The sequence below is a fragment of the Xenia sp. Carnegie-2017 genome, unplaced genomic scaffold, assembly GCF_021976095.1.
Source record: "Xenia sp. Carnegie-2017 unplaced genomic scaffold, XeniaSp_v1 HiC_scaffold_20, whole genome shotgun sequence".
In the NCBI taxonomy this organism is placed as follows: Eukaryota; Metazoa; Cnidaria; class Anthozoa; order Malacalcyonacea; family Xeniidae; genus Xenia; species Xenia sp. Carnegie-2017.
In genome coordinates, this window is record NW_025813483.1 from 5,507,353 (window position 1) to 5,528,161 (window position 20,809).

At 32.9% G+C, this 20,809-nt stretch overlaps 1 protein-coding gene and 2 long non-coding RNA genes across 4 annotated transcripts in view; all 3 read left to right on the forward strand.

Moving 5' to 3' along the window:
- LOC124443350 (WD repeat-containing protein 3-like) overlaps positions 1-11,722 on the forward strand; it is an 84,236-nt gene extending 72,514 nt beyond the window's left edge. Inside the window, exons 10-32 of one of the 2 annotated variants that reach the window (XM_046993852.1) lie at positions 152-249; positions 333-363; positions 694-770; positions 1,154-1,193; positions 1,431-1,543; positions 1,862-1,933; positions 2,277-2,370; positions 2,863-2,964; positions 3,276-3,361; positions 4,663-4,731; positions 4,817-4,889; positions 6,109-6,209; positions 6,979-7,144; positions 7,310-7,390; positions 7,478-7,528; positions 7,687-7,752; positions 8,078-8,170; positions 8,772-8,822; positions 9,199-9,242; positions 9,458-9,536; positions 9,634-9,683; positions 9,869-9,962; positions 10,537-11,722. In XM_046993852.1, coding sequence (XP_046849808.1) covers positions 152-249; positions 333-363; positions 694-770; positions 1,154-1,193; positions 1,431-1,543; positions 1,862-1,933; positions 2,277-2,370; positions 2,863-2,964; positions 3,276-3,361; positions 4,663-4,731; positions 4,817-4,889; positions 6,109-6,209; positions 6,979-7,144; positions 7,310-7,390; positions 7,478-7,528; positions 7,687-7,752; positions 8,078-8,170; positions 8,772-8,822; positions 9,199-9,242; positions 9,458-9,536; positions 9,634-9,683; positions 9,869-9,962; positions 10,537-10,590 — 1,785 coding nt within the window. In that variant the 3' untranslated portion in view covers positions 10,591-11,722. The remainder of the gene's footprint in view (positions 1-151; positions 250-332; positions 364-693; positions 771-1,153; positions 1,194-1,430; positions 1,544-1,861; positions 1,934-2,276; positions 2,371-2,862; positions 2,965-3,275; positions 3,362-4,662; positions 4,732-4,816; positions 4,890-6,108; positions 6,210-6,978; positions 7,145-7,309; positions 7,391-7,477; positions 7,529-7,686; positions 7,753-8,077; positions 8,171-8,771; positions 8,823-9,198; positions 9,243-9,457; positions 9,537-9,633; positions 9,684-9,868; positions 9,963-10,536) is intronic. The other variant, XM_046993851.1, reaches the window with a different exon arrangement.
- A 6,054-nt stretch (positions 11,723-17,776) lies between these two features.
- LOC124443357 lies at positions 17,777-18,216 on the forward strand. The gene is made up of 3 exons (XR_006947633.1): positions 17,777-17,813; positions 17,887-17,965; positions 18,109-18,216. It is a non-coding gene; the product is annotated as an uncharacterized LOC124443357 (long non-coding RNA).
- Positions 18,217-20,440: 2,224 nt separating this feature from the next.
- LOC124443361 lies at positions 20,441-20,804 on the forward strand. The gene is made up of 2 exons (XR_006947636.1): positions 20,441-20,485; positions 20,722-20,804. It is a non-coding gene; the product is annotated as an uncharacterized LOC124443361 (long non-coding RNA).
- The last annotated feature ends 5 nt before the right edge of the window (positions 20,805-20,809 follow it).

A 20,809-nucleotide genomic window follows, 5' to 3' on the forward strand; every position in this document is an offset into this window, starting at 1 on the left:
ATGATAACCAAGTTGAGAATGTAGTATTTTACGTATGTCAAAAACATTCACGGTTACGAATGAATTTTACAAAATATAATCAATATTTCTTATTTCACGAGAGGACTAAAGAAAAGATGTGGTTATGTGAAGATAATTTTTATTTGTTTAGGGTGCTAATTCTACGTTAGAAATGTTTCGTCTTGCATCAGAAGACGAAATAAAAAAACGCTTGGCAAAAAGACGAAAAAAGATTTTAAAGAAGCAAAGGTTGTTGACTTTGAAATTTTAAAACTGTATTCAAGCTTTTTTATTCTCATACATGTGATATTTTTACCATTATTTATTCCTAGATCACAAGGATTGGAAGCCGACGAGCTGACGGTTAGATAATTTTTGTTACGTGAAATTTGTGTGCAAAGAATTTTGACGAATCAAAATATACGTAGTTTACGCTAAGACATCACAATCTTGCCTCGTTTCTGTAACATTGTGATATTTCTCTTTATTTGTGAATACTTCTTATATATATTATGTCAAAATCCTGGAGCATATTTGGTTTTGTTGCTTGAAATGAAATAGATTTTGAATACGTAGAAACAGAAATACGTAAGAAAGAATCAGATATGCGTTGCTCCAACATTTTAATTGCGTAATTGCGCACTATTTGTCTTATTTTTGAAACATGTTTTAACATTACTTTTATTTTATCAGATTTCTGAAAACGTCTTAGCCACCGTCGAAGACGAGATTATAAAATTACCCGATGTTAAAGCGACCTCAAAGATAAGGTAAAATGATGTATGGAGTACAAACATTGTAATTCGCTTGTGGAAGTCAAGCGTTTTGTGTGAAAGAGAGAATTTTTCTAGACGTGCTTTTCTCAACGGATGTTTTTTCTTAAATATAACACAGAAAAAGTTTATCGTTATTTGAAATTAATGAATGTTGGTTTTTTAACACTTTCATACATGCAATATTTTTAAGCAGTTTTTCAATGTCAATTTTAAAAATTGCTTATTGAAAATGGCTGAATAAAAAAGTTATTTTTAAAAAATATTTATGATTCAAAAGTCGTTTCCAGTCCTCCTCGTACATAAGTACGTACGTGGTTTATTCACTTGTCTTGCTTTCCCGCCATTATAAAATACAAACAATGTTTTTTTCTTATTAGGTCATTTGACTTTGCATTGAATTCAAATAATGATCTAAAGGTATCTCATTATTTTTGTCCGCGATTTTATTTTTTATTTGAGACGGGTGGATGTGTTAAATTGATGTTTCTGTATAATTCCAACTGTTGTCAAATAGTCATTTTGAACGATGAGAAATAGTCTTTCGTCATTTTTTATCATCTAATTTTATTGTACATGTAAAGAATGAGTAGTATAGTGGATACTATGGAATTAGTTGCATCCACTTGAAATAAATAGTTTTTTAAATTTCTACAGATTTCATTATTACTACACAACAACAGCATAGAGTTTCATGTCTTCAGTGAAGAAAAGAAAGATTCAACTAATATACTTTCCATAAAGTCACCTGGTCATCGTAGTGATGTAAGGTATGTGGCTACGTAGATCTCAATAAATCTGGAATGTGATGACAATAAGTTAAAGTCTTAAATCTCATGTGCCTTTTGAAGCGTCATACTGTAAAAGCTCACTTCATCTGATTTACCCCTAAGACCAAATGTATTTTTATTTTACATAGCGATTCAATGCATGTCAGAAAATGATTAATTTTCCTGTACTTAAATCACCCTTGATTTTGTAGTATTTTTCACTTTAGCATGAAATCTTGAATAAAATGGATGGCACATATTTATTTTATGAACTTCGCCCTTGATTTAGTTGATTTTTAGCTAGCTTTGTTACTTTAGGACTTTGTCATTCAATTCTGACGATTCCTGCATCCTCTCTGGCGCAGCTGAAAGTGTTAAATTGTGGAACAGGTACAATAAACAGATTTTTAAAGTTGTGTATGTGTATTTGCTTGTAATTTCTTTAACTAAAACATACAATGATGCATATTTTTTAAAGTTTTATCAAGTTGTACCAACAGGATAATCATTCTTTCTGTTTGGAATAAGGTTCGAGTAATTTCAAATGGGGGAGGGGAGTGAAAAAAATCAAAGTTTACTAAAAAAAAAACATTATGCAAGGAATTAAAATAGCATCCTGAAGGATGTAAAATTACCGTAATAGACTTGCGTACTCTACGCTATCATTGTTTGTGGGTCGAAAGAGTGACTGTGTCTATGTCAACCTCTGATGATATTTCTAACAAATTTATAGATCGACTCAGAAATGCATCAGAACAATGTCTTCTGGTTATTGTCTAAGTTCGCTTTTTGTACCTGGTGACAGACACATTGTTGTTGGTACTAAGGTATTCAGCATTAGTGAATGTGACTTTATAAAGTAGTGAGACAATGTAAGGTCATGTGAGAGACACATTGTTGTTGGTACTAAGGTATACAACATTAGTGAATGTGACTTTATAAAGTAGTGAGACAATGTAAGGTCATGTGACAGACACATTGTTGTTGGTACTAAGGTATTCAGCATTAGTGAATGTGACTTTATAAAGTAGTGAGACAATGTAAGGTCATGTGACAGACACGTTGTTGTTGGTACTAAGGTATTCAGCATTAGTGAATGTGACTTTATAAAGTAGTGAGACAATGTAAGGTCATGTGACAGACATGTTGTTTGAACTAAGGTATACAACATTAGTGATTATGACTGTATAAAGTAGTGAGAAAATGTAAGGTCATGTGACAGACATGTTCTTTGAACTAAGGTATACAACATTAGTGATTATGACTGTATAAAGTAGTGAGCCAATGAAAGATTTTGACCCTCTAAATTTCCTTTACAGGCTGGCAAACTCCAAATATTTGACGTTTCGTCTGGTTCATTGCTTGAAACTGTGGACGCACACGATGGTGCTATTTGGTCGTTGTGTTTAGCTCCCGATAATGTAAGGGACTTTACTTCATTTTAAAAACATATTTTTGGTCCGGTCGTTGGAAAGTAACATTTTTGACAAAATTTGTGGACAGCCATGCCCTTCTTAATATGCTTTCTTTCGATTATTTCTCTAACAGAAATAGCAGAGATCTTTTTGTTGGCAAACTTAAGTTATTCTGCTGCTTGTCATTTTGTAACTCCTTGAAGAGACAAGTGACGTATGCTTCACTTCTCCCCGTCCTCATATATTCTTTCAGTGAATCGTTCAGAGGGAGCTCAAGACTACGCACATCTAGAAATGATGGTTTTATCAATTTCTAGACGCTATTTGCCTCAGGAAGTGGTGACAAGGATGTAAAATTTTGGGAATTCGATTTGATTACGGATGAGAACTATTCAACGACCAGGTATTAAATAATTTGCATGTAAAGCAACGTTTGCACTCAACGTGATTTTTCTCACTCTTAACATTGTAAGACGAAAAATGTCCTTTGTCTGTCGGAGAAAAAACAACTTCATGTACTAATTCTGTTGAAGCTTGTGTTCTAAAGTTTTTTCTCTTGTTTTTCTTGTGCATTTCATGATGTTTGTAAAGAAAATGGTTAAATGTGACCATCCGCTTTTTGTTTGTTCAATCTTTGTTGAAGCTTATGTTCTAAACCTTTTTCTTTGTTTTCTTGTGCATTTCATGATGTTTGTAAAGAAAAGTGGTTAAATGTGACCATCCGCTTTTGTTTGTTCAATCTTTGTTGAAGCTTGTGTTCTAAAGTTTTTTCTCTTGTTTTTCTTGTGCATTTCATGATGTTTGTAAAGAAAAGTGGTTAAATGTGACCATCCGCTTTTTGTTTGTTCAATCTTTGTTGAAGCTTGTGTTCTAAAGTTTTTTCTCTTGTTTTTCTTGTGCATTTCATGATGTTTGTAAAGAAAAGTGGTTAAATGTGACCATCCACTTTTGTTTGTTCAATCTTTGTTGAAGCTTGTGTTCTAAAGTTTTTCTCTTGTTTTTCTTGTGCATTTCATGATGTTTGTAAAGAAAAGTGGTTAAATGTGACCATCCACTTTTGTTTGTTCAATCTTTGTTGAAGTTTGTTCTAAAGTTTTTCTCTTGTTTTTCTTGTGCATTTCATGATGTTTGAAGAAAGTGGTTAAATGTGACCATCCACTTTTTGTTTGTTCAATCTTTGTTGAAGCTTAAAGTTCTTTGTTTTCTTTTGTGCATTTCATGATGAGTAAAGAAAAGTGGTTAAATGTGACCATCCACTTTTTGTTTGTTCAATCTTTGTTGAAGCTTGTGTTCTAAAGTTTTTTCTCTTGTTTTTCTTGTGCATTTCATGATGTTTGTAAAGAAAAGTGGTTAAATGTGACCATCCGCTTTTTGTTTGTTCAATCTTTGTTGAAGCTTGTGTTCTAAAGTTTTTTCTCTTGTTTTTCTTGTGCATTTCATGATGTTTGTAAAAAAAGGGTTAAATGTGACCATCCACTTTTGTTTGTTCAATCTTTGTTGAAGCTTGTGTTCTAAAGTTTTTTCTCTTGTTTTTCTTGTGCATTTCATGATGTTTGTAAAGAAAAGTGGTTAAATGTGACCATCCGCTCTTAGTTTGTTCAATCCTCAGCTTAACATTTTCTAATTGTATGATTCAATATTGTCTAATTACTTTATGTATTTCGTTGTACAATTGGGTGATTCATTTTGTATTATTTTGTTTAGTCAAAGATTAAGTATTTGTCATGCACGAACATTAAAGATGAATGATGACGTAATGTGTGTAAAGTTCAGGTTAGTTGTTTATATATTCGTCTGTGGGGGGAGGGTATATGTACTTATGATCTTTTATATAATCACGTGCCAACCTTCGTTTCAGTCCAAATCAAAAGTTTATTGCCGTGGCTTTGCTTGATTTTACAATGAAAATTTTCTTCACTGATACATTGAAGGTAAGTTGTTCAATATTTTTGTAAGTAGTTGATGATATTGGATAGCAGTTGATGATATTGGATAGCAGTTGATGATATTGGATAGCAGTTGATGATATTGGATAGCAGTTGTTAGAATATTTTCATTTGTTGCTGTAGATCACTTTGAAGATGACTCCTTGTACGAAATTCTCCCATTTTTTTTCATCTATGAATCACGATAAAAATGCACTTTTGTAAAAAGAAGGCGATATTTTTGACTTTAAGCTAGTTACGTAACATTGGATTAGTGTATGCTTTCCATCAACGTTATAATTTGATTTACAGAAGTCTCAAAAATTTAACTGAATAAACATTTTCCTGCCCATTTATCCTAATTACTTTTGTATTCATTCTTTAAATGTGGTTACTTTTCTCGCGTCGTTATTAAGTTCTTCTTATCCCTCTATGGTCATAAATTGCCTGTTGTTACCATGGATATATCAATGGTACGTTTTATTCATATGACGTGTGTTTCAAAGTATCCACGTTTGACTGTCGTATGCAAACGTGTATTGTTTTTACAAGTAGAATCCTTAGCTTACGTCATGGACGCATACATTTTGTATACGTCACATCCGTTTTAGCTGTTGCATAAATTATGCTGTTTTTTTCAAGCTCACAGGAACGGCTTCCAACTCTGTTTTGATATCATGTTTTATAATATGTTTTTTTATTTTTAGTTGAAAGAACTTTACCACATAAAATAGAAGAAAAATACGTATACACAAAAGATACATTACCAAGCTGTAAATAAGTCATTCCGCAATAGCTTTTCGAATTAGATATTTACGAATTAAAAATAAAAAGTGAATCAATTTTAAATTATGCATTGATAATTTATGCGACAGTTGAGAAGAATGTAAATTTTGCTGGGTAAGCTTTTCTTCAATGTTGCTTTAAACCCAAACGAGGAAGTTTAGGTTTGTGACGTAAACTAAGGAATTATAAAATGAGAGATGATTATGAGAATGTAATGAAAAGTGATTTGAAACTTTGAAAAAGACGTACATAATGTCAACTACGTATGACCGTGTAAATTTTTACCAATCCTCTGTTGTGAAAGTGTAGAGCGTGTAGCGGTCCATCTCTTGACCACTTTGTATTAGTGAACGCTTTTCAATGGCGTCGTTATTTATTTTTGAAGCTTTTTTCTGTCTTTGGAGTCGTATTTTTGTCATCCTTGATTCATTTTTTACAGGATAACGTTCTCCTCGTTTCTGGTGGCGTTGACAAGAACATTAAGATTTGGGGTTTGGATTTTGGTGATTGTCGCAAATCAATATTCGCCCATGATGACAGGTATGCACAATGTAATTTTAAATGATAGATACGTAATTTTATGATAGTAATATATGATAGCCTGAAACAGTCGATTATATCCCTACTATACACTCGTATCCTATGTATATCGTCATTATACCCTATTAAACCCTTTTACCCTGGTTACATCATTGTTTCGTCATCACCATACCTCGTACGTCTATAACATACTAGTAAACCACGTAATTACACCTAGTAATATCTACATGTACTTTCGTTGTATACTTTATATTCTCATGATATCAACATTACACCTAGTAATACCTACATGTACTATCGTTGTATACTTTATATTCTCATGATATCAACATTACACCTAGTAATACCTACATGTACTTTCATTGTATACTTTATATTCTCATGTTATCAACATTATACCTAGTAATACCTACATGTACTTTCGTTGTATACTTTATATTCTCATGATATCAACATTACACCTAGTAATACCTACATGTACTATCGTTGTATACTTTATATTCTCATGTTATCAACATTACACCTAGTAATACCTACATGTACTATCGTTGTATACTTTATATTCTCATGATATCAACATTACACCTAGTAATGCCTACATGTACTATCGTTGTATACTTTATATTCTCATGATATCAACTTTACACCTAGTAATACCTACATGTACTTTCATTGTATACTTTATGTTCTCATGGTATCAACATTACTCATAGTAATACCTACATGTATATTCTCTATTTATATTAAAGCAGCTTTAACTTTATTTTAGTGTCATGGCCGTGCAGTTCGTGTCAAAAACTCATTATTTCTTCAGTGCAAGTAAAGATAAAACGATAAAATATTGGGATGCTGACAGATTTCTTCATGTTACGACCTTAGAAGGTCATCATTCAGAAATATGCAGTCTTGCAATCAGCCATGACGGCGAGTTTGTTGTAAGTGTCAAGTATGGAAGGTTTTAGATAATTTTAAACATAAGTTTGCTTTATGAATGAAAGAATGAACGAAAGACGTTATTATCAATAAGAGTACCATTTACTCAAAGATCAACACTTATTCTTAACACTCCAGTTCCACATGCATTTTATTTTATCTTATAGATCAGTGGGTCACATGATAAATCATTAAGACTCTGGGAACGAACGGACGAACCGTTGTTTGTCGAAGAGGAGAGAGAAATGGTACTATACATAGATCAGTTGCTGGAGCTGCAAAAATATGTATATCGTACCTGTACTTTCAATGTTTATTTTAATTTTTCTACTTAGGAGAGGGAAGCTGCTTACGAAGAAAGCGCCGTAACAGGAGTTGAAACAATTGTAAGATTCTTTTTACTATGTAACATGAGATATGTATGTTACATCTTGAGCCCAACTACTCTGTATTTGTTATATACTTTCACTATGGAAAATATCTTGTGGAAGTTGCATTTATTGCACTAAATAAATTCATTTATTTAAACCATGATGTTGTTTAGATTCCAGGTGAACAAGACACAGAAGCTGTTAAAGCTGGCAAGAAAACTATCGAGACGATCAAAGGAGTTAGTTTTGTTGTTGTATTAGCATTGCAAGTTAATTTTATTGGTTTTGTGCCCAGTCCCCCCTGTAGTACCTGAAAGATATCTCAAAATCATACAGATATATCGAAAACTGTAGTACGCCAAAGACATGTGAAGACTGTGCATATCTGAGGCCAAGTGTTTAAGCTTACATTGAGACGGGGTACTTGGAGGATATTATAGTAGAATATAGATACTTGGAGGATAATTCAGTATGATTGGGATTTTTGGAGGATATTACAGTATAATATATAATATATGCCTGGAGATTAGTATGTTGATGTTTGTTCTCTTATCTCTTCTTTAGGCTGAAAGAATCATGGAGGCCATTGAATTGTATAAGGAAGAAAGACAGAAAGAACTTGAACATAAAGCGAGTCAAGTGACGAAAGACAAAACGGTAGGTTTGGTATTTCTTGCTCTGCACATCTACAAAATGTTTATGTTATACGTATAGACAATTTTAAATCTTAAATAAAAGGTTTGTTATTTCATGCTCTGCACATCTGCAAAATGTTTATGTTATACGTATAGACAATCTTAAATCTTAAATGAGCAATTTTAAATAACCATGACCGGCAACATCACAAAACTTTCCTAGACTAAACACCCAAATTGGGAGAACGCCCTACACTGTTATTAAACCCGTCCTGTGAAACATCCACCAATATTTTCTTACTCTCTAATTTGGACCACGCCCTGCATCGTTATTTAACCCTGCCCATGAAACCACCAATAATATTTTCTTACTCTCTAATTGGGACTACGCCCTACACTGTTATTAAACTCTACCAATGAAACCACCATTATTTTCATATTTTCTAATTGGGACCACGCTCCGCACTGACCTACCCATGAAACTACCACGAATACTTCCACACTCTCTAATTGGAACCATGCCCTTCACCCTTCACTATTGTCTGATTTATACAGAAAATCCCAGTTCCGTTTTTTACACAATTTCTTTTTGTTCTCACATACATTTTCTTTCCTTTGAACAGCTTCCAAAGCGCGCCATTCATCCGATTCTTTCTGTCTTTGGTAATGTCAGTGTAAGTTTACTATGTCTTCAATGTTTCCATTTAAGATTAATATGAAGGCCACGTGATACAAGGTGAAAGCCACGTGCATGTTGAACATGATTAATGTAAATATTAATTTAATGGTAAGATTGCAAGATTTACATACGTACTTACGTAGATAAGGTAAAAATGGATGAGATGGCTTTACATTTATAACAACTCTAGGAAAAATGAGAGTTAAATGTAAAATACACAGGATTTGTAATAATGAAATAAAATATCTTGACCACCACGAAGATGGAGGCCATAAATATTGTTGTTCTACGATTGAATGACTGTCTATGTCAACCTCCTTTTCCCGGACCATATACTTACGACGTTTGTAAATTATTTTTTCTTCTCACAGCCTGTACAGTATGTACTTCTAGTGGTGAAAAAAGTAAAGTCAAGGTAAGGTTGAAGTATTATAAAGTGCAGCAAATTATCCCGTGATTAATCGTTGTTTGTACTAAAAGTTAATTTAGAGCATTTTAAAGGTAAAGTATGGCAAAGTGTCTCGTTGGAGTTACTAAAGGAATTAAATATTAAGTGTGATTAGAATACAGGAGAGAGGTATCTTCTGAAGCAAGTGTTTTCTACAAAACATTTAAATTATTTACATTCAGCGAACTTGAAGAATCATTGCTTGTGTTACCGTTTGACTATGTTATTGATGTACTGAAACTTCTTCTTGAGTGGATTAAGGTAAAGTGAAATGTATTTTGACTCCTGTGTCATTAGTTCATATGGTACAGGTTTCGTTTTAAAATTTTGCTCATCCCAGATGTACGTGATTGTTTAGAATGGTTGGGAAACAGAGTTAAGTTGTCGATGTCTGTTCTTTCTACTGCGGTAAGATTAAGACGTAATTTTATTTTTGGTTTCGATCGATATTTTCTTCAATGCGTCTGTCTTTAAATCATTCCCTAAGAATTTCATCACGTTCCTTCAGTATTGCTGAATATATGATACAATTGGTGAGATACCTATGTACAGTGCTGGATATTTTTCATTTTTTTCATATTTTGTTACGATAGAATACATCACAACAAGATCATAGCCACTCCTGAACTACTGCCAGTAATAGACTCTATCAGATCACATTGTCGTAGCCGAGTTCGCGAAATGAAGGTAGCAAGTTGTACGTTTATGAAACCGCAAGTATCGCCAAATTTCTCCCGTAACTTTACCATGCGCTACACGACCGTTAATTCATTCGTGGTAAATTTTGTCGACACTTTAATGACTGTAAACTAAACATGAAAAAGTCGTCAATTCTGATTGGTTAAAAGAATTAAGGCTTTCTTTCACAATACAGTGCCAATCTTAATACTGAGTTTGGCTTTGTATTAAAAAGATTCATAGAATATTCTTTTTTGTATTAACAACAGAAAAAAGTATGTATTTAGAAACAAAAATATTCAAGAGTATGAACATTTCATTTTTCTCTAGTTCTTTAAATTTTGCTAAATTAATCGTTTTTAGTTTTTGAATTTTGTACTTCAAACTGCCACAGATGACTTTTTAAATTATATGAACTGAACAAGTGACTTTTCAAATCATTTGAACTGAACTAATGACTTTTCAAATCATTTGAACTAAACAAATGACTTTACAAATTATATGAACTGAACAATTTTTCTTGAATTTTTACATCAACGACGATAAAACTATTGCACACATGTAATGATTGCTTTATCTTTAGGATACTGTTGGATTCAATTTGGCGGGACTACAGTTTATTCAAAGACAGCTTTAGAATCGTGACGTCACCTTCTTTGGCGAAACACGCGAGAGACTGGGACAAATACGAAAAAAAAAGAAGACAATTGTGAGGAAATTTCGATGAAGGTTATTTTGTTGTTGATACTTTGACAACTAAAACGATTGTCTTTGAAAGTACACAATGGCTGAGGTTGATTTCTGAATATAGCCATCTTCGAAGATCCCTAACCCAAACTGTATCCCTAGAGGGAAAACCTAAAATCCCCGTGTGCCCTTTAAATTACAATTTTCGTGAACAGTACACGTTTAAATTTTGCATGATTCAGCAGTTTTTGATACTGGATCAGGCTTAAAAGCCATAGAAAGGAATTTCGATCTTGGTATTTTTAAAACTAAATAATGGGCTAGCCAGACATGGACAATCAAATGAGTCTTTTACTTCTATGACATTAAAATACACTTTTTACGCCTCTAATTGTAGCTCCCAGCTACATAAATAATCAGTAAGCAAACTGATTTCAGAAAAGTTAAATTTAAATGAAAGTGAGATCATCAAAAACAACATCACAACTATCGATGAATACCTCCATCGAATGAAAATATAGAATTAAAATAAGTTATTACATTACGTAAATTGCATATTTCTCAGTTATTAAAAAGAAGAGTGTCACAAAAATTAAGGAGTAATTCCAACTATAAACAGGAAGAAATAATGAATCGATTAACAATTATCAAGCAATTCACCCATCTACAATACTTATGAACAAAAAATGTATTTTATGAGTTACCAAAATGAATACAGGAAAAACTGCATCCTCATATGGCAAAGTAGTCTTCTGGTCATTTCAACATTCAACAAAAGGGATGTAAAATTGTCATGGTTCCTCTAAGATATGGATTTACTCTCATGAAAATGACGCAACAAACACTCCACTCATTTTAAGGAGCTTTACAACTTCAGACTAAATATTTAGATAAATATATAGATAGATAGATTACAAACTTACTATTCTTATATACACTGTAAAGTTCCGTACAAGTTTCTCAGCTAACAGAAATAACTGTTCCAGTAAATAAATGACTACTGAAAACTAGAAAATACAAATGTTTGTATTGATGATTATCAAGAATATATTTACACTTTTTTTTATACAATTGTTGTTGTTTCGACTTTAGTGTAAATTTTTTCTTAATTCACGGAACCACAAATCAATTTCTTCTTTCTTCTATCTCGTTGTAAATTTTCTCAAACATGGAAGCTTTTTTGGCTACTAGCAATTTAAAGGTGCAGTGTCAATTTCTATAGATGGTTTACTACCAAATGAAGATTGTCGTACATTATTCCAGAATTAGCATATCAGGACTTTTGTTTGAAATTGTATTGCTCGTTCATAAAAATGTTTTGCTATTTCGTATTCACCTATATCACTGTAAACCAAATTAAGATTGTTGTACGCTGTCGCGATATTAACATGGTCAGGTCCAAATGCTTTCGTTTGAATTTCCATCGCTCGTTCGTAAAAATCTTTTGCTTTTTCGTACTCTCCCATATTTTTGTAAACCGAACCAAGATTGCTGTACGTTGTCGCAATATTAACATGGTCAGGTCCAAATGCTTTCGTTTTAATATCCATTGCTCGTTCAAAAATCTTTTGCTTTTCGTACTCTCCCATATTTTCGTAAACCAAACCCAGATTGTTGTACGTTGTCGCGATATTAACATGGTCAGGTCAAATGCTTTCGTTTGAATTTCCATCGCTTGAATGCAAAATGTTTGGCTTTTCGTACTCTCCTAATTTACTGTAAACCAAACCTAGGTTGTTGTACGTTGTCGCGATATTAACATGGTCAGGTCCAAATGCTTTCGTTTGAATTTCCATTGCTCGTTCGTAAAAATCTTTTGCTTTTTCGTACCCTCCCATATTTTTGTAAACCGAACCAAGATTGCATTACGTTGTCGCAATATTAACATGGTCAGGTCCAAATGCTTTCGTTTGAATTTCCATAGCTTGTATGCAAAAATGTTTGGCTTTTTCGTACTCTCCTATTTTACTGTAAACCAAACCCAGATTGTTGTACGTTGTCGCAATATTAACATGGTCAGGTCCAAATGCTTTCGTTTGAATTTCCATCGCTTGTATGCAAAATGTTTGGCTTTTCGTACTCTCCTAATTTACTGTAAACCAAACCCAGATTGTTGTACGTTGTCGCAATATTAACATGGTCAGGTCCAAATGCTTTCGTTTGAATTTCCATTGCTCGTTCGTAAAATCTTTTGCTTTTTCGTACTCTCCCATATTTTTGTAAACCAAACCCAGATTGTTGTACGTTGTCGCAATATTAACATGGTCAGGTCCAAATGCTTTCGTTTTAATTTCCATTGCTCGTTCGTAAAATCTTTTGCTTTTCGTACTCTCCCATATTTTTGTAAACCAAACCCAGATTGTTGTACGTTGTCGCAATATTAACATGGTCAGGTCCAAATGCTTTCGTTTGAATTTCCATCGCTCGTGCAAAATCTTTGGCTTTTCGTACTCTCCTAATTTACTGTAAACCAAACCCAGATTGTTGTACGTTGTCGCAATATTAACATGGTCAGGTCCAAATGCTTTCGTTTAATTTCCATTGCTCGTTCGTAAAAATCTTTTGCTTTTTCGTACCCTCCCATATTTTTGTAAACCAAACCCAGATTGCAGTACATTGTGGCAATATTAACATGGTCAGGTCCAAATGCTTTCGTTTGAATTTCCATTGCTCGTTCGTAAAAATCTTTTGCTTTTTCGTACTCTCCCATCTCATCGTAAACCAAACCCAGATTGCAGTACGTTATCGCAATATTAACATGGTCAAGTCCAAATGCTTTTGTTTGAGTTTCCATTGCTCGTTCGCAAAAATCTTTTGCTTTTTCGTACTCTCCCATATTTTTGTAAACCAAACCCAGATTGTTGTACGTTGTCGCAATATTAACATGGTCAGGTCCAAATGCTTTCGTTTGAATTTCCATTGCTCGTTCGTAAAAATCTTTTGCTTTTTGTACTCTCCATATCATGTAAACAAACCCAGATTGCAGTACGTTGTCGCAATATTAACATGGTCAGGTCCAAATGCTTTCGTTTGAATTTCCATCGCTCGTTGCAAAATCTTTGGCTTTTCGTACTCTATTTTACTGCATACCAAACCCAGATTGTTGTACGTTGTTGCGATATTAACATGGTCAGGTCCAAATGCTTTCGTTTGAATTTCCCTTGCTCGTTCGTAAAAATCTTTTGCTTTTTCGTACTCTCCCATTATTTTGTTAACCTGACCCAGATTGCAGTATGTTGTCGCAATATTAACATGATCAGGTTTAAGTGCTATCGTTTTAATTTCCATTGCTCGTTCGTAAAAATCTTTTGCTTTTTCGTACTCTCCCATTTTAGTGTAAACCGAACCCAGATTGTTGTACGCTGCCGCAATATTAACATGGTCAGGTCCAAATGCTTTTGTTTGAATTTCAATTGCTCTTTCGTAAAAATCTTTTGCTTTTTCGTACTCTCCCATATTTTTGTAAACCAAACCCAGATTGCAGTACGTTGTCGCAATATTAACATGGTCAGGTCCAAATGCTTTTTTCAATTTCCATTGCTCGTTCGTAAAATCTTTTGCTTTTTCGTACTCTCCCATATTTTTGTAAACCAAACCCAGATTGCAGTACGTTGTCGCAATATTAACATGGTCAGGTCCAAATGCTTTCGTTTAATTTCCATTGCTCGTTCGTAAAATCTTTTGCTTTTCGTACTCTCCCATATTTTGTAAACCGAACCCAGATTGCAGTACGTTGTCGCAATATTAACATGGTCAGGTCCAAATGCTTTCGTTTAATTTCCATTGCTCGTTTAAAAATCTTTGCTTTTCGTACTCTCCATATCATTGTAAACCGAACCCAGATTGTTGTACGTTGTCGCAATATTAACATGGTCAGGTCCAAATGTTTTGTTTTGAATTTCCATTGCTCGTTCGTAAAAATCTTTTGCTTTTCGTACTCTCCCATATCATTGTAAACCAAACCCAGATTGTTGTACGTTGTCGCGTTATTAACATGGTCAGGTCCAAATGCTTTTGTTTGAATTTCCATCGCTCGTTCATAAAATCTTTTGCTTTTTGTATTCTCCATTCTTCCAGAGCAACTTACCCAGCTCGTTGTACGAATATGAAACATCAACATGATTGACACCTAACTCTCTAGTTTGAATTATTATTATATCCTTAAGTACATTGATGGCCTGTTTATAGTTGGCAAATTTTTCTAATACATTTACAAAGTAAATGGCAATTTTCAAATTTTTTTCATTGAGTTTTTGTTTTCTATAGAAAAAAAATAACGATTTCTCGTTTATCAACTTATTTTGAAATTGCTTAAATGACGAATTGTTTATGAATTTAATAAGATGTGGAGTTATTTTAATTTGATCTTCTCTGTCTTTAAAATGATAGAGTGCCCAAGCAACTTGACACGCAAGTACAGACATCTTAGTCGAATTATTTGCTTTTTGTGTACTGCAAGAAGTCTGCGAAGATTGATAGTTTGTGATGGCTTCATGTACAACGCGATGCAGGCGGATGTCGTTGTTTTCCGATTGAAGAATTAACGAACAATGGTTTAATTGAAGACATATATCTTCTGCAGATATATGTGGATCAATGCTTTCAATAAATTGTATAATAATATCTTGTGGTAACGGATCGAATGATATTATCGAGAAAAGACCAAAAATTTTTTCCATTAATATGGATTCTTGAGCACTTTTTTGTACTGCCAGCTCAACAGTTTTCAATAAGGTTGATTTACCTCCAGAATATGCTGTATTGATCTTCTGAAATGCGGCATCCATGCTCTGTCGCTCTCCTTCAGTCAACTTATTGAAGTATTGCTCCCATGTGAATTCCATATTTGCACTTTTTGCACTACCTACGTAGTAAGCAGCACTTGCCAGGACCAATGGTTGACGATCTAATTTTTCTGACAACTTCTTCAAAAACTCTTCATCGTGATTATGAACATCGGTATAGACAGATAGAAGTTGACGACATTCTTTATCATTCATACCATGACTGATTGAAATGTGTTTGTTTAGATTTCATCTGGTGGTATAGCATCTGTATTTTGGACAGTTACAACAATTTGTCCATTTTTCCAATTATGATCACCAACTTGAGGTAATAATTGATAAATTTTATCAAGTTCAATCACGTTATCTACAACAATCCACCATATTTTCCAAGATTTCAGTTTTGTGTCAGCAGGAAATGAAAGTGTTTGATTCTGTCTTCGCTGCTTTTACCTTTTTAAAATATTTTCAATAAAATGTTCATGGATGTTCAAACGTTGACAAAGTTCATTATAAGTTTTTAATAGAGAGTCAGCATCTTTTCCTTCGAGTGTCATCACAAATGTAGTTTTATTTTCCCAGTCAACAGAGTTAAATATTTCGTCGCAAATTTGTCTGGCTAATTGAGATTTACCACTGCCAGGATTACCAGAAATATAGTAATATGTCAGTTCATTATTGTTAGTACTGCGCAAGTTATTCAGATCTGCTGTGATTTGATTAAGTAACTCTATACGTTTAACAATGCTATGATTTGGTTTGCAAGGAAGTACTTGAAAAGAATTAAATTTGTTTCGATTACTTTTTATTTCATTAATTTCATTGAATGAAAATCCTAGATCTTGAAACGAATTTTCAATATCACAAACCAGTTTGTCAAATTCGGTATCCGATACTTGACCTTTATTTACATGGGTGAATTTGTTTCTTATATTACGAATTTCATTTACTGCATCTCTAACTTTTGGGTTAACTTTTGTTCCAATTGAGTCGGAATACAGTATTGCTGCAAACAGTGTTGTACAATCCCACTTACTTGTGTCACCATCTTTAAAATTTAACAGAATATGTTTGCCAAGAGGTGGCTTTTTTGTTTTTTCAATATTGAACAACTTCTGGCCAGTAACTTTAGTATTTTCCCATACTCCGTGGGATTTTTTGTAATTATTGTTCCACTCATAGATAAATAAATTAACAAGTTTCTTTTCAACAACATCTGTAAGTATTTTCTGCATGTAGTAGTTATTCCTTTCTTCTTTTGACTCCATCTATGGATCATAAAATGATCATAAGATGAGCACTACTTATTTATAAATACAATTTATGGACAACTGAAATAGTTGAAGATTGAGTTGGAAAATTTCCAATTGTACATGAAATTGGTTAACCAAGGTGGCAGCAGAAACGCAGAAAAAAATTTTCGTGCATTTAGGTATTTTTGTGGCAGTTGAGCAAGTTATTGAAAACCTTCATAAGTGTAGCTAAGAGCAATGCAAGCAGTTGGTCTATAGGTGTGTTTGCAAAACAATCTGAGCTCTACCAATTAAATCAATCAATCAATTTAAGGGAATTTGCTGATCAATCAAAGTCATGTTAGAGGAAAAGTTAAAACGTTTTTCTAATTTGCCTGTTCCGCATCATTGCACGCAGTACGTTTTTATAATAAAAAGTGCTTACGCTGGCTTATGCCAAGTTTGGAGAAGTTGTGAGTTCTCCTAAAGGTCTCCATAGTGCAAACAGTAAATTTATAAAAATCTTTTATATAGCAACTATCTACATGCGATATAGGTTATTTTATTACTCCACAGATGTTATCATTAATAAATGTACCTTGTGTAACTCACCACAAAAAGACACACGATCAGTTTAATATTATGAAATATGTGTAATATAAGAATAACGTAATATTCAGGAAAACATTACGAACTTTTCCACAACACTATCAACGCACGAACATCAACTGAGTTGCATAATCCTAACCATTCCTGAATGCGTTTCAACAAAGACTTTTTATGTAAAGCTGACATAGACTTCGTATAGTCGGTATAAAATAATTACGAATATTTGTTGCAATTAATCATTTCATATAGTTATCTAAAGCAAAACTTTATTGATAATGCAGTTGCACTATACACTATATGAGTGTAAAATTTTGGTTACATAAAAAACAATATAATAATAGTATTTTGCATTGATTTATATTTAGTTATGCCAAAGGTCTTTAAAATCTGGTTTGTTTTCTGTTGGCGATGTAGAAAATGATTTTATATGAGATTCGAATGACCGACAATGAATTAAATTTTTTTTCCTTCCAGAAAAAAAGGGATCAGAACATTTAAACTGGTGACAAGTGTCGGTTTCTTCATTTTCAAAATGTTCTTATAACTAGGTAAAATGTAGAAGATCTATTTTCATCTTAAATCGGAGAAGCTAGTTTATATTTAATGGTTTTGTCTTTTTAGTTCCAAAGACACTTTCGTGAAATTTTGGGATCTTGATTCACAGCATTGTTTTCTCACCTTGGTTGGTCATAAAACAGAGGTGAATGGAACCTATGAATTTGTTGTTTTGATAGGATGTAGGATTGTCACCTTCACTCTCCGTAAAGAATAAGGATGAATACTTGGCTAGAAACAGGGATTTAGGAACAGTAATAAAGTCACTGTAATGTACATTTTTTTAAGGTTTGGGGCTTTGTCGTCGTCAAGAATGAAACAAGGTTAATTACTAGTTGTGCTGATAGTGAATTGAGAGTTTGGAAAATTGAGGACAAAGATGATAGAACAGAAAAACGCGACAAACAGAAAACGAAAGACAGCAACGCAATCTAGCGAGGATGGTGTGGGGAATCTGAGGTACATAATTGTGTTTGTTGGTCGTTTCTCTGCGTCTTCTTGCATGATGCATGAAGGATAATAGTGGATGCTACTTAAATTCAGAAAACCAAAGGGAAAATAAGCGTTTTTGAAATCTTTAGCTTCATCATGAATAGCTACATTAAAATATCTTATGCCAAGATTTTATTATGCATGTTGATGTGAACATTTCATACGTTCACTCTGTACTCATTTTAAATTTTGTAATAAATTGTGTTAAGTTTTCAACTTGTTTTGTAAGTAATGCAAAGATATGACCATTAAGAACGAAGAATCGTCTGACAAAGACAAAAAAAAGCAGCATAAATAAACTGTTTTTGTTTTCTTTTGGCCATCTACATTAGACCTGTTACCACTGCATCAAGCATTTAGTCTAGTTTTAAATTCATAAATAAGCGTTTGGTTCTAGTTTCAACTCGGATTTCAACTTCTCTATTTCGAATTTCAATAGGAATTGCTTTCGTGTACAATGATTGGCTCTGTCATGAGAAGCTCAACTGATCGCGTAGTGTCGCTGTATTGCGATCTTTCACGAACTTATATTGGTTGTCATGTACGTACGTTATGTAAGAAGTTTTTAGTTGGGATTTGGATTGTAAAAAATTGCTGTGAACATTATGTGGCTACTGCTCAGCTTTATGTTACAACCTAGTATCAATTATAAATGGCTTTTCTGATTGGATTAATCAGACACTAATGATAAACATTAACTTTTCGTTCTTTATAATTTTATAGCTTATGGTATTTCATTGTGCTATTTAAAACCCTAGACAATAGCAACGCACAGCTTTTTAAGAAGTGGGTTTGGTATTCAATTATGGAAAACAAAATATTTAATTTACATATCAATTTTGCTGCGGTCACCGAGAGTCGTGTTGACTATCGTGAGGGAATGTTCATTATAAAGCAACTGTCTGAGTAATTTTCGTGTGTTTTACAAACCCAGCAGAAATTCTTACAGTATAAATATTACCTCAGTTTCATTGGAAAAACTTCATTCTAATGTCGACCATAGGCTGTCATTATTCATTTCATGATATAAGTTGAGAATGTAGTATTTATATAAAAAGCATTCAGGGTTATGAATGATTTTTACAAAATATAATCAATATTTCATATTTCACGAGAGGACTAAAAAGATCTTATGTGAAGATAATTTTTATTTGTTTGAGGTGCTAATTCTACATTGAAATGTTTCGTCTTGCATCGAGGACGAAATAAAAAAAAAACAACTTGAGCAAAGACGAAAAAAGATTTTAAAGCAAGGTTGTTGACTTTGAAATTTCAAAACTATATTCAAGCTTTTTATTCTCATACATGTGATATTTTTTACCATTATTTATTCCTAGATCACAAGGATTGGAAGCCGACGAAAGCTGACGGTTAGATAATTTTGTTACGTGAAATTTGTGTGCAAAAATTGACGAATCAAAATATACGGGCAGTTTACGCTAAGACATCACAATCTTGCCTCGTTTTTGTAACATTGTGATATTTCTCTTTGTTATGAATAACTATATATATTATGTTAAAATCATGTGGAGCATATTTGGTTTGTTGCTTAAAATGAAATAGATTTTGAATACGAAGAAACGGAACTTGGAAAGAATGAATACGTTGTTATTTAATTGTGTATTTGCGCACTATTTGTCTTATTTTGAAACATGTTTTAACATTACTTTTATTTCATCAGGTTTCTGTAAACGTCTTAGCCACCGTCGAAGACAGATTATAAATTACCCGATGTTAAAGCGACCTCAAAGAATAAGGTAAAATGATGTATGGAGTACAAAACATTGTAATTCCTTGTGGAAGTCAAGCGTTTTGTGTGAGAGAGAATTTTTTCTAGACGTGCTTTTCTCAACGGGTGTTTTTCTTAAATATAACACAGACAAAGTTTATCGTTATTTGAAATTAATCAATGTTGTTTAACACTTCATAAATGCAATATTTTTAAGCCGTTTACAATGTCAGTTTCAAAATTGCTTGTTCAAGATTGCGGAATAAAAAGTTATTTTTAAACGATTTTTTACGATTGAATATTCGTTTCTAGTCCTCTTCATTGCATACGTACGTACGTGCGTCGTTCATTCACTTGTTTTGCTTTCCGCCATTTGTAAAATACAAACATTGTTTTTCTATTAGGTCATTTGACTTTGCATTGAATTCAAATAATGATCTAAAGGTATCTCATTATTTTTGTCCGCGATTTTATTTTATATTTGAGAAGTATGGATGTGTTAAATTGATGTTTTCTGTATAATTCCAACTGTTGTTAAATAGTCATTTGGGAACGATGAGAAATAGTCTTTCGTCATTTTATCATCTTATTTGATTGTACATGTAAAGAATGCGCAGTATACTGGATACTATGGAATTAGTTGCATCCACTTGAAATAAGAAGTTTTTAAATTTCTACAGATTTCATTATTACTACACAACAACAGCGTAGAGTTTCATGTCTTTAGTGAAGAAAAGAAAGATTCAACTAATATACTTTCCATTGGTC